This window comes from Grampus griseus (assembly GCF_964374135.1).
Source record: "Grampus griseus genome assembly, chromosome: 13".
NCBI lineage: Eukaryota > Metazoa > Chordata > Mammalia > Artiodactyla > Delphinidae > Grampus > Grampus griseus.
Window position 1 is genome coordinate 21,777,735 of NC_139007.1, and position 13,327 is coordinate 21,791,061.

At 36.0% G+C, this 13,327-nt stretch overlaps 1 protein-coding gene across 1 annotated transcript in view; it reads right to left on the reverse strand.

The window, feature by feature from the left end:
* The window catches only part of RNGTT (RNA guanylyltransferase and 5'-phosphatase), a 221,891-nt gene that overhangs the window by 193,225 nt on the left and 15,339 nt on the right, over positions 1 to 13,327 (reverse strand). The window contains exons 5-6 of the mRNA XM_082669277.1: positions 9,775 to 9,850; positions 8,353 to 8,593 (exon numbers count right to left, since the gene is read on the reverse strand). Of these exons, the coding sequence (XP_082525403.1) occupies positions 8,353 to 8,593; positions 9,775 to 9,850 (317 nt within the window). The remainder of the gene's footprint in view (positions 1 to 8,352; positions 8,594 to 9,774; positions 9,851 to 13,327) is intronic.

The window sequence follows — 13,327 nt, forward strand, 5'->3', positions numbered from 1 at the left end:
TCGGAACTACATTAAATGTCTTATTGTATTTCACCCATTTCACAGCAAGTATATTTTTAGAATATCACAGAGAAGTGAAGCAGATGGAGAATTTATATATCAAATAATAAAGAACACCCCTGGAAATTTTAAAGACTAAAAAAATAGTCTTGATTCAATTACTTTGAGACCCATAAGAGGGTTGGCATCAGTCTCAAGAAATATCTATAAAACAACTCTAGCTGTTAACGTAATTCGGGAATAAAAAATAGGGTCTGCAAGCTACAATGATGAACATTCTGGCAAAGATCTGGCAAACTGAACTAGCTGGGAAGGAAAAAAAAAAAAAGAACACAATACTTAGTCCACATACATCCCTGTCAAATTTAGAAGAGTCCTAAAGTCAATCCAGCAGACTATTTTTTGCCCCTAATTCTGAATCATATTTTACAGTTATCTAAAATGTCATCTACCTTGTTTTCCTTAAAGAGAGGTTCCATAAGCCAAAGTATCAAAGAATACCATTCCTCTCCTATTACACCATAACCTCTCTTTATCAGCCAATGAAATTCCTGTTTTAGAACCATTTCTACCATTAAATATAATAACTAAAGAAAATTTTCAAAGGAAAGCTTAACCAGGTGGATAAGTTTTTTTAACATATTTAGTAACTGAGATACTCATAACTTCAATATCCTGATGAAATTACATCTTGTATATACTAATTAAAAAAAGAAAGCGTTATCTTTATTCTGAAGGTACTAATAGCACAGAATTTTTTTTAAGTTTTACCAATAACCTTCCCTGTAAACTCAACCTTTTTCATGAACACTCTGTACCCCATGTCTTAACTAGAAGCTAGCTCTGCACCAAGAAGACCACTCACTTTTCTCTTAAGTGAAAGCTACTCATTCTCCTACTGCCCAAGTCCCATGGTAGTAGTGTAAACAATTCTCTTATATCCTCACTGCTTTCCCGGCCTCTTTCAAAAGTTCCTCTTCCATTCAGACTCATTCAGCTACATCACTCAGCTAGATGTCAGGTAGAGCAAACATCCACTGTGGTTGGTTGCACAACGGCTCTCTTTGTGGATGGGATGCCTTCCCCACCCACAAGCCATATTACATGACATGAAAGATAACATGCCACTCCAGCCAAAGTTGATGGGAGCATGAGTGAAACCCTAACTCTATCTGAACCTATCAGGTTCTCTCTTCTGGTAACCTGGAATTTGGACCCAGAAAATCTCCGCATGTGGCGAAAATTATAACACATAAGCTTAGACATAGGACATTAAATATCCCTCGTAAACAAAGAATCAGAAATCTCCCAGGTAAACAAGGAATCAGCTATATTCCTGCGCTTGAGCTGCACCCATTTACTCATAGTAAATTCCTCTTATTACTTAAGCTAGTTTGAGTTAGTTTCTGTTACTTGCAACCAGATAATCTAAATTAATAAAATGCTCTCTCCTTCATATATTGACCTCTGGTCACTTCCGCACATTCATCAAAACCATCAGTATTTCTCACCATGCTAACTTCTGTCATTATATTGGTAACATTAACATCCATTGAGACAATCTGACCCATCATACAACCTAAGCTTCACAGTTCTGTAATTTCTTTTTTTTTTTTTTTGCGGTACGCGGGTCTCCCTCTGTTGTGGCCTCTCCCGTTGCGGAGCACAGGCTCCGGACGCACAGGCTCAGCGGCCATGGCTCACGGGCCCAGGCGCTCCGCGGCATGTGGGATCCTCCCAGACCGGGGCACGAACCCACGTCCCCTGCAATGGCAGGTGGACTCTCAACCACTGCGCCACCAGGGAAGCCCTGTAATTTCTTTTTTAATGATCCTCTCATCTGTGCTTAACTTGAACAGCCTGCTCCATGGCCATATCATCCTCATTCCAGACTGCTCCACCTTTTGATTCATCAACTCAACTTACATTGACTGGGTACCCACAACATTCTAAACCAATATGCTCTTCTGACCTCTTTCATTAAACAGCTTAACTCTTTTACTCTCACTAAGCTCACTTTTCAATTTCACCAAGACTAACAATCCTTCACTCCTCCCTTTCCAGTCTAACAGCTCCCCCATCCTGACCTTACTTCCTATTCAACCTAGATCCTATCACTGATTACTTCAATTACCCTTCACCTGATATCCTCTGTACTCTTTACCCTCTGATCCTTCCATCACACCCATACTAAATATAGCCGACCTTGTATCAACCCACCATTAATCTCCACTTCCACACACAGGCAGCTGAAATTTACTGAGGAAAAATCACAACCTCAGGGCTAAGGATGAGATTTCCCTCCTCTTGCTGAAGACCTATTTCTCTATCTGCTCTTGAACTTCATTCCCTTTAATCTCCTCAGAAATTGCTGTATCATTAATTCCTCTAACATTTCATTTATTTTCAACTTCACTGATTCCACTAGCTCCTTATCCTCAAGTAATAGATATGCGTGAGTTTATTCCATACTAAAAAGCCTTTTCTGAATATGTCTGCATCAAGCAATCACCCTTAGTTACCCTTTTTGCTCATAACCAAACTACTTGAATAGTCTGTACCAGTGTGCAGGTAAGAGTTAACATAATAGGACTGCTTGCAAGGTTGGCCCCTGGATGGCATCTGGGAACATGACTCCCAGTGTTCTCAGTCAGCTGATAAGGCTGGTTCATCATGCCTAAACTATTTGTACAGGCAATAGTTTACGCTGAACAAATGTTTTCCTTCTGGGATTCTGGAATATTGATACACGCTAGGCACAAGCTGCCTACATGACCAACCATGAATAAAAACCTTGGGCACTGAGACTCTAACGAGCTTTCCTAGACAGAAACATCACACATGCGCTGATGCATTTCCATTGCTGTGGGAAGAGTGAGCTCTGTACGACCCCTCGTGGGAAGGAGAGAGCATAAGGAAGCCTGCACGTGGACTCTTCGAAACTCCACTTGTCTTTGTCACTTATGATCCAGCAGGATATCCTTAGTATACCGCTGCGTTAAATCTTAGCTGTGGGTACAACTATATGCTGAATCCTAGAGAATCTCCAAAAGCAGAGGTGGTAATGAGGACCCCTAACACAACTGTGTCCTTTTTCTCACCTCCCATCAGCTGCTTAAAATCACTAGTCTGACCTGGCCCTGCTGTACCACAGAAAATTATCCTCAGATGGACACTTCATATCCTTACTGTATTCATCCCCTCTATGACTTTTCATACTATTAAATCATCCATATAGATCACTACAAAACTCTAAACTATTTTTCATATTTCTTTGTCTTCTTGTGCTACATCCAGGAAGAATTTCTTAGCTAGATCTTCCAGCTTGATAATTTCCTCCACAGCTAACTTCAGTCTGCTATCCAACCCACCTACTGACATTTTTCTTTATTATTATCATTTCTAAGGTCTCTAACTGGTTCTTCTTCATAATAGCTTGCCATTATTTTATGGATTGATATCCTCTCTTGTCTTCTAAAGAAATGTTCTGTTTGCTTTTTATAAACTATTCTCTTCGGTGCTAGCCAAAAAGAATGAGGTAGTTCTGTATGTACTAGGAAAAGAGAAAACTTCACTTCTTACCCTATATACTTCTAGATGTTCACATTTTTATTTTACAAAGAAAATTGATCTGTATGTCACTTGTGTACACTTTTAAAGAGACAGATAGGTAAGTAATTGTGGAGAAATTCTTTTAAGATAACAAAAATGCCAGTGGTAGGGTAAAAGTTGAAGGATTATTTGTTTTCAAATTTTCTTTAATGTCAGTATATTATTTTCATAAATAAAAACATATTTAATAATTTTAGTATTTACTAGTTATGATTTGAAAAGAGGAGAAACCTACCAAAATGCATAAAGCTTCAGAATTTTCTTTTTTCATAACTCTACCTTTGGAAGTATAAGCTCAAATATTCTTGAAAATTACCATTGCATTGTCAGTCAGAAATTAAATCTAACTACTTTCTCCAAAAACAAAGAAGGTAAGCATTCTGCTTTTGGCAATGGCAGACTAGTTTATTTAGACAAATTTTGCAGCCATGAGAAATGCCAGATAAAAATGTTAAAAGCACCTGTTTTACGATATCAGAGAATTAGAAAGGCAGTAAGGACCTGAAGGGCCAAGAACTCAGAAGGAAGGGAAGCCCTGAGAGATGAGACAGACATCTGGCATAGCTTTTCTCCTCTAGGATTTTCCTCTAAAGGTACTGTTTCCAAAATGGTAGCTGAGAGGCTACAAAACTGAACAGAACTTTCAGCATTTATCACAAGAATGGGAAAACAAAAATTGGAGTTCAGGTCACCATGGAGAGGGGTCCTGCTTAATGCTCCAGGATTTCAGTTAGAATTCCCAAGGGGCCACACTACAAAACTGGGGTGAATCAAAAACAGACCAGCCCCCCAAAACTAAAGCCTAGCTTCTAAACAGTTCAATTCTTGACTGAGTTAAGATGTTCTATTCCTAATCCTGTGTAGGAGCAAAGGTAAATCTTCTCTGAAGGAAGAAAACAGCATGCAGAACCTTAAATTATTTCCACAATTTTTCATACATAATGTCTAGTAAGCAGAAATACCCAGGTATTTAAAACAAAAACAAAACAAAACAAAACCTACAGTTGACTAGAAATCAAATGAATACAAGAAGAAAAACTAAAAAAAGGATCCAGAGGGTATGCACATACTAGAGTTATCTGACATAGGCTTTAAAATAGGCTTAATAGGGAGTCCCTAGCAGTCTGGTGGTTAGGACTCGGTGTTTTCACTGCCATGGCCAAGGTTCAATCTCTGGTCAGAGAACTAAGATCCCACAAGCCACATGGCCAAAAGATTTAAAAATAAAACAAAATAAAATAGCCTTAATAAATTCAAAAACCTAAATGACAAGATGCAGAATTCCAGCAGAGAACTGAAAGTTACTTTAATACTCAAACTGAAATTCCAGAAGTGAAAGTAAAATAACTGAAATTAAGTACTCAGTGGATGATTTTAACAGCAGCTTAGACAAAGCTACAGAGAGAATTAATACACTGGAAGATAGGTCAGAAAAAAAATAACCAGACTGAAAAAAATGAAACAAAAAAGTGGAGAATATAGAAAAGAACATATGAGACATTTTAAAAAATAATAATACTTAAAAGGTCTATTGAGTAGAAGGAGAAAGGAGAAAGAATGAATCTAAAACAATATTTGAAGAGATAATGGTCAAGAATTGTCTAAAACTGATTTAAAAATCTAATCATAACTTCAAGAATCACTGTAAGTAGGAAGCAGGAAAAATACAAAGAAAACCACAGGTAGAAACATCATAGTAAAACTGTTGAAAATCAAAACCAAAAAGAAATTCTCTTCAAAGAAGTAACTTCTCAACAGAAATGAATTATGGAATAATATCTTCAACATATCAACCCAGAATTCTAGAATCTGGATTTTGAAGAACAACTGTTCTTAAAATCATGGGGTATATAAAGACATTTTCACACAAATGCTGAAACAATGTGTCACAGCAGATCCACATTAAAGAAAATACTGAAGAGAGTGCTTCAGTTAGAAGGAAAACTATGCAAATGGAACCACAAAAATACACAAAGAAATGAAGAGCACCAGAAAGGATAAATATGTGGGTATAGCTAATGAATATTAACCATATAATGATGATGATGATGATGATGTCTTATGGGATTTAAAGTATAGAGAGAATCAAAATACACAATACCAAAAGGGCAGTAAGAGATGAATGGACTCAAAAGTTCTTGGATTCTTGCATTATCTATAAAGTGGCAAAAGTACTAACATTTACCAGACTTCAACAGTCAAAGATGCATACTGAAATAACCACTAAAAAAACAGTAAAGGAATGTATAACAAGCATGGGTTGGGGTGACAGAAGGGTAAAAATAATTAAGCATAAAGAAGGCAAGAGGACTTCCCTGGTGGTGCAGTGGTTAAGAATCTGCCTGCCAATGCAGGGGACACGGGTTCAATCCCTGGTCCAGGAAGATCCCACATGCCGCTGAGCAACTAAGCCTGTGAGCCGCAACTACTGAGCCTGCGCTCTAGAGCCGGCGAGCCACAACTACTGAAGCTCGTGCGCCTAGAGCCCGTGTTCCGCAACAAGAGAAGCCACCACAATAAGAGGCCTGCGCACAGCAATGAAGACCCAATGACGAAGACCCAACGCAGGCAAAAATTAATTAATTAATTTTTTTTTTAAGGCAAGAAAGGAAGATAAAAAGGACCATACCACAAGTGGGATAAACAAAATCAAACAAAAAAAAACAAATAGTGAGATAGTAAGTTTAAATTATATCAGTAAAATAAATGTACATAGACTAAATATTCCAATAAGGCAAAAACTGATGACTAGGTAAACAAAACCCAGCAACATGATGCTTATAAGAGTCATACCTTAAATAAAGGATTAATAAAGGCTGAAAGTAAAAAGATAGATACAAGGTCTTCCATACAAACACTATCCAAAACAACACTTGTACTACCATATAAATAACAGATCTTTTACAATGCTAAAAGTTAAGACATTGTAAAGATAAAATTATCTTTTATACATATTTGTATAAACCAAATATCACCTCAAAATATATAAAGCAGGGCTTCCCTGGTGGCGCAGTGGTTGGGAGTCCGCCTACCGATGCAAGGGACACGGGTTCGTGCCCCGGTCCGGGAAGATTGCACATGCCGCGGAGCGGCTGGGCCCGTGAGCCATGGTCACTGAGCCTGCGCGTCCGGAGCCTGTGCTCCGCAACGGGAGAGGCCACAACAGTGAGAGGCCCGCGTACACCAAAAAAAAAAAAAAAAAAAGTATATATATATATATATATATATATATATATATATATATATATATATATAAAGCAAAATCTAACAGAACTACAAGGAGAAATAGGTAAATCCACAATCACAGTGGGGAATTTTTAAACACCCCTCTTAGTAACTGACAAAACAAACCAGGAGAAACTAGGTTTGGGATTTTATTTTATATGTCATTTATTCCCCTAAAGAAACATGCTCTTCTTAGCTAGTTTCCTTTTAATGCTGCTGGAGCTCATTTGCAATTATAGGGATTTAATGGTGCTTAAGTTTATAAAATAAATGTCATTTTTAAGATACCTTCTGATGGCAAAGAAAAATAAATGCCGCAAACTTGACCCTATTTTGTAAAAACAGTAATGTTTGTTTTAAACTCTTTTACACATTCAAATACTAGATCATAATTCAAAAATACATTAAGCGTATGCTCATGATTAATGTTATTCTTAAAAAATACAGTTGAATTCCCTCACAGAAGTGATAAGAGGGTAATCATCTATATGTCATATTATGCTATTAGACTTTCTTTAGAATGTGATTCTTATTTTTCTAGGTATGTGATTCAGTAATTTCAGATATCTAAGTCCAGAAAATGAGTTAGAGTAAAAAACTAGTCCAGAAAATGAGTTAGAGTAAAAAACTAAGTTATTTTTGAAATTATTTCTATGTTTCAAAACAATTTACACTTTCAGTAGCCACTGAGTCTTGAAGTTTGAAATGTGCAAATACATATTAAAACAATGTTTTTCGAACAAGAGACTTTTTTTTTAAGCCCTAAATAACTGTATTTTATTATTTACATAAAACAAGGAATTTTCTTCCTTGCCTGTCAGTCAATGCATACTAATAAATGAGTTGTGGGATTTACTGCTCAACCATGATATCTCACACACCTTAATTATTACCTTTATGAACAATTAATTACCGCCACACTTTCCCTGATTTTACCCTTTGGCCTACACCATCTACTTGTGTATGTACAAGTACAACCAGCAATCTTCTTCTCAACATCTCTCCTGTCCTCCCGAGAAAAGAAGGTAATGCCTAATGTTTTTTCTTAGGCCTTTTATTTCTAGAAGATTAACAGGAGTTGGCTATAGAATAAATAAGAATCTTCTGAGTTCAACTTTACAGAAAAATATGAAAACACCACCCATGGAAAGGAGCAGAATTCATATGCAAAGTTATTTTAACTATGGGACAATTTTGTAAAGCATCAGTAAAAATTTTCACTCCATATTTAGTTAGAATCTCACAACAGTTTGCAAAGAAACAATAAATTCTCAATCTAACATCTAAGAGTTCTTTGGTTTACCTAAGAAACAAAAACAGGATGAATTTATATAACTGAAACTTTTCTTATAGAAAAGGCAAAGATCCATGGCTATTAAGAGTCTTTGGAAATAACCAGAATGAAATAATCTAACAAATCTAGCTAAACAAACATAGTTAACATTCCATTTGCATAAGTCTCAATGAAGCTGTAGAAGAAAAGGTAAAGACTATAATAGTATTTTTAAACATTACCAGTTTTAAACGTTCTTTTCTCCTTTTGCCAAAGGAGGCACTTGACCCAGGTTCTGATTCCTTTTTTCCATCCTCGTCCTCATCTTCGTCTTCATCATCCTCAAAACACCAATCTGGCAATAGAGGTGGGGGTGGTGCTTCCTCTATATCACCATAGCGACGAAAAAGTTCTTTCAAATAATCACCCTTATAAATTCCTGGTGGTCTGGCTTGAGCAAAAGTAGCAACTGCTGCTTCAATACTATGGAAAATAAACATCATGCAATTTCCTCACTACTCTCCATTTATGCAGATTTATCAAAATTCACTTGTTACATTTAAGGCAATTATACAAAGCATAATAGAGGTTTTCTAAAATGGACAAATCACAGTCCCCACGCTCAAGGCATTCAATCTATTAAGAGACAAATTCATTCTGAAACATTTTTAACATAAGTACATGGGAATTTCCAAAACTCTAGAGGTAAACTGCAATGAGTGTATAGACGATACTGGGTACAGTCTGTAAGGAATTTAAGTAAACCCTTGAAGTTTGAGGTCTGACTCTCAGCGAAAACATCAAAGAAATGTGAATAGCAATATGAAAAGAGAGTAAAAGCATGCTGGTTCTTCAGGAACTTTCAACACACCCAGGCATTAAGAGTACAGGTCATCAGAGAGAGGCTAAGCATAGGCTGAGTCTGACATAGGAGTCTGTATCGTGTAGCATTACTGTGTAGAGCATCTGAAAGGCCAGAAAGGCAGGGCTAGAAGTGCATGCAGTAGAGAACCCCCAAGGATGAATGAACAGGAAAACATACAATCACATGTGTACTTCAGCTGATTATATTCAGAGAAGGATCTACTGCGTGAAAGGCTTTGTAAACAAAAGTAAAGACCTTCAAAGTAAATGAGGAAATTCAGTTAGTAATATCCCATTCTCTAATCTCTCAGAATCTAAAAAGACACTTTACAAATAACAGCTGCTCAGAAAGACATGCTTATTGGTTTAAACAGAATAACTCTGTCCCCCAAAATACCTTTTCTGTATAGCATTTAAGTTTTTCCTAGTACTCAATAGGTATTTTTAAAAGGTACTATTAAAAATGAAAAGAAAAACAATAGTAACCTCCAAGGTGAAAACGTACACAAAATATTGGGAGAACTTGTCTCTGATAATTCTGTAAGATGTGAAAAAAAATCTGGAAAAGAAAATGCATGGTATATGGGATCCATAAGCACTCAAAAGTGCTACTTAGTAGAAAACACCAGGTAATGAATGGTGCTCGAAAGATTAACCAAATCTAAAATGAGAACCAATTGAGTCAATCATATTACTCATGACTTCACCAAAAACCTGGCAATATAAAATGCTATAACTGAAAAAGCAATAAAAAATTTTTATCAATTACTAAATATGTCATTATAACAAGAAACAAATACCTCCAATCCATTTTCTCCACCAAGAAGGCACATATGAGGAAACCAGTGCGATTGAAACCATGGGTACAATGAACACCTAAAAAATAAAACAATTTTGATTTAATAAATCACTTCAGAGGCTACGTTTTACTTTAAAACCCCAACCTGCAATCAAAACATTTCAATCATTTTATAAAATACATTTTTAAAGCTTGGCCTTCTTTTATAACTATTAAACCTGTCAGCTTAAATTGCTTAGAAAATAACTTATAGCACTAGCTATAAGTTTAAATATAACATATACTGATTTATTAGTTACAACTGTTTCTAAGGTCTAAAGTTTTATTTTAAAACTAAAAGATTCCAAGCATTTTAAATAAGGAGGTATTTCATCAAACACACAACTCTAAAGAACATAGGCGCACGCACACACACATGCACGCGAGACACTTCACTAGATACGGAAAATAACAAACTGACGGATACACGGTACAATAAAAACAAAGTTCTCTAGAAATCAACTGACTGTATCTTTACATTAGCTTGTAATCTTCCAAAATAAACTTTTAGAAGAAAAACCTGCTGAGAAAAAGACATTTATTTTTGTTAAGCTTTTTTTCAGGACATATTCAAGATCAGTGTGGTCCTGCCTCTATATTCTGAAATGCTGCAAATGAGTTTCATAAATTCTAAAACTGACTGCATTTTCAAGTCATTTTAACTACTTTGAAAAGTAATAAAGACAGCTTGGTGTACATTATTAAATGATCACGCTGTAGAGAACCCACTTCAATGGCAGCTCAATGTAAAGTAGAGACGGAGCATCAATGAAGCAAGAAAACTAGTAAGGAAGCCATCCCAGTAATTTATGGAAGAAACATTTAAGGTAGAATGTGCAATCTGAGGGGTGAATAACTGTCAACACTGAGAGTTTGGTTTCTGACTTGGGTGACTATTTGCGCAATGGCCCCCTTTACCAGGTAAGGAAGTACAGGCGTTTACATCAGTCTTTCGGGCAAGGCAATGAGTACAGCTGGACATGCTGAGTTTAAGGTTCTTATGAGACTTACAAATATTTGGAAATAAGGGTAAAGAGCTTCACAGAGAGATCTAGCTGGAGTTGTGGATTCAAGAATAATCAGCATATAGTCACTACAGAAGCAGTCTGTGGTGTGGGCAAAATCACTGAGAATGGGTAAGTATCAACAGAACAAGAGAAGATAATTAAGGATGGAATCTGAGGAAAACTAACCTTTCAAGAATAAGTTGGCGGATGGAAGGGCATAAAAAACGACTAAGAATGAACAATCATGGGGTCGAGAAAACAAAGAGTGCATGAACACTGGGTCATGTTCACCAGGAAAAGAAGAAGTTCCAAGACAGGAGTGTTCAACTGTTTAAATGTCACAAAATGATTAGAACTGAAAGTCACTATTTGTTTAAGACTGCAGAGGGAGGACTCCAGATCACAGTGATGTGAATGAAAATAAATGGATTCAAGTATCAATCTTTTGGAAAGTTGACTGGGAAGGAAAGGGGAATATAAAACAGAAAGGTGTGGGGGTTTTTTGGAGGTAGGGGTAATATTTTAATATAAGAGGCTTGGGTATATTTACAGGCTGAAAAGGACCTGGTTAAATCACAGAGACTGAAATAGAGAACAATGATATAACTGAAATGAAGTTTCTGAAAAGAGATAAAAAATAAAGAGATCAGCCTTGAACAGAAAAAGTTACCCCTTAGAAATAATTGCTATAATCATGAAACTCTATAAGTTCATCATCTCCAGTGCTTTGTTAAGAAAACGTGCCTCAAAAGTTACACAAAGATGTCAGCTGTAAATAGACATTTTTATTCAACATAAATCTTAACCCAACATGTAAATTTCCTTTCTACTTTATATTTGAGACCAATTTAAGCAACAAATACTCTAAAAATGTTTCTCATCTACACCACTACTATTTTTGCATCTAATTTTTACTCTAGCAAGATTAACTAAATATTTTTATGAACAGGAAATGTAAGAATAATTGCCAATTAAGTGATTAAGTCATGCCATGATATGCAATTTAAGAAAGTACCAGTGCTCATTATTCAACATAGTTTTGGAAGTTTTAGCCACAGCAATCAGAGAAGTAAAAGAAATAAAAGGAATTCAAATTGGAAAATAAGAAGTAAAGCTGTCACTGTTTGCAGATGACATGATACTGTAATACACAGAGAATCCTAAAGATGCTACCAAAAAACTACTAGAGCTAATCAATGAATTTGGTAAAGTAGAAGGATACAAAATTAATGCACAGAAATCACTTGCATTCCTATACACGAACAATGAAAAATCTGAAAGAGAAATTAAGGAAACACTCCCATTTACCATTGCAACAAAAAGAATACCTAGGAATAAACCTACCTAAGGAGACAAAAGACCTGTATGCAGAAAACTATAAGACACTGATGAAAGAAATTAAAAAGGATACAGAGAAATGGAGAGAGATACCATGTTTTTGGATTGGAAGAATCAACACTGTGAAAATGACTATATGATCCAAAGCAATCTACAGATTCAATGCAATCCCTCTCAAACTACCAATGGCATTTTTCACAGAACTAGAACAAAAAATTTCACAATTTGTATGGAAACACAAAAGACCCTGAATAGCCAAAGCAATCTTGAGAAAGTAAAACAGAGCTGGAGGAATCAGGTTCTCTGACTTCAGACTATACTACAAAGCTACAGTAATCAAGACAGTATGGTACTGGCACAAAAACAGAAATATAGATCAATGGATCAGGAAAGAAAACCCAAGGATAAACCCATGCCCATATGGTCACCTGATCTTTGATAAAGGAGGCAAGAATATACAATGGGCCACAACTACTAAGCCCGCAAGCCACAACTACTGAAGCCCACACACCTAAAGCCCATGTTCCACAACAAGAGAAGCCACTGCAATGAGAAGCCTGTGCACTGCAAAGAAGAGTCGCCCCTGCTCTCCGCAATTAGAGAAAGCCCACGCGCAGCAACAAAGACCCAATGCAGCCAAAAATAAATCAATCAACTAATATAAAAAAAGAACTTATTATGTGCCAAGTTATTATAAATATTTTTATTTAATCAAGAGAAATGTTTTTTACCAAAATACACGTGTGCTACTCAGGAAAATATATATTCACAAATCTGGCCCATGTATTTATAATTAGAAACACCTAAAGTAATTAGAGGCATTAGTTAAGCTACACATCTATTATATGTAGTCCACCATTTACCAAGAAATCAGCCATTTCTCTTTTAACACAAAACAGACTTTTTTATTTCTCCAGTCCACAAAATTCTTATCCTCAAGTTATTTCTGTACATGCAAACAAATGCACTATAGCTCCATAATCTCTTATTTGTAATTATAATTTCAAAAAAGCTCTAAAAAAGACTGATAGGGTACTATCAAAAGGATACAGAAATCAACTTGAAGGGGCTCCCATTGGCCTAGGATGGAGCAATTTGGGCATAAGAATAAATATTGACTGCAACTGATTTAAATACATCAACTATATAAAAATTCATGAGTTCATACAG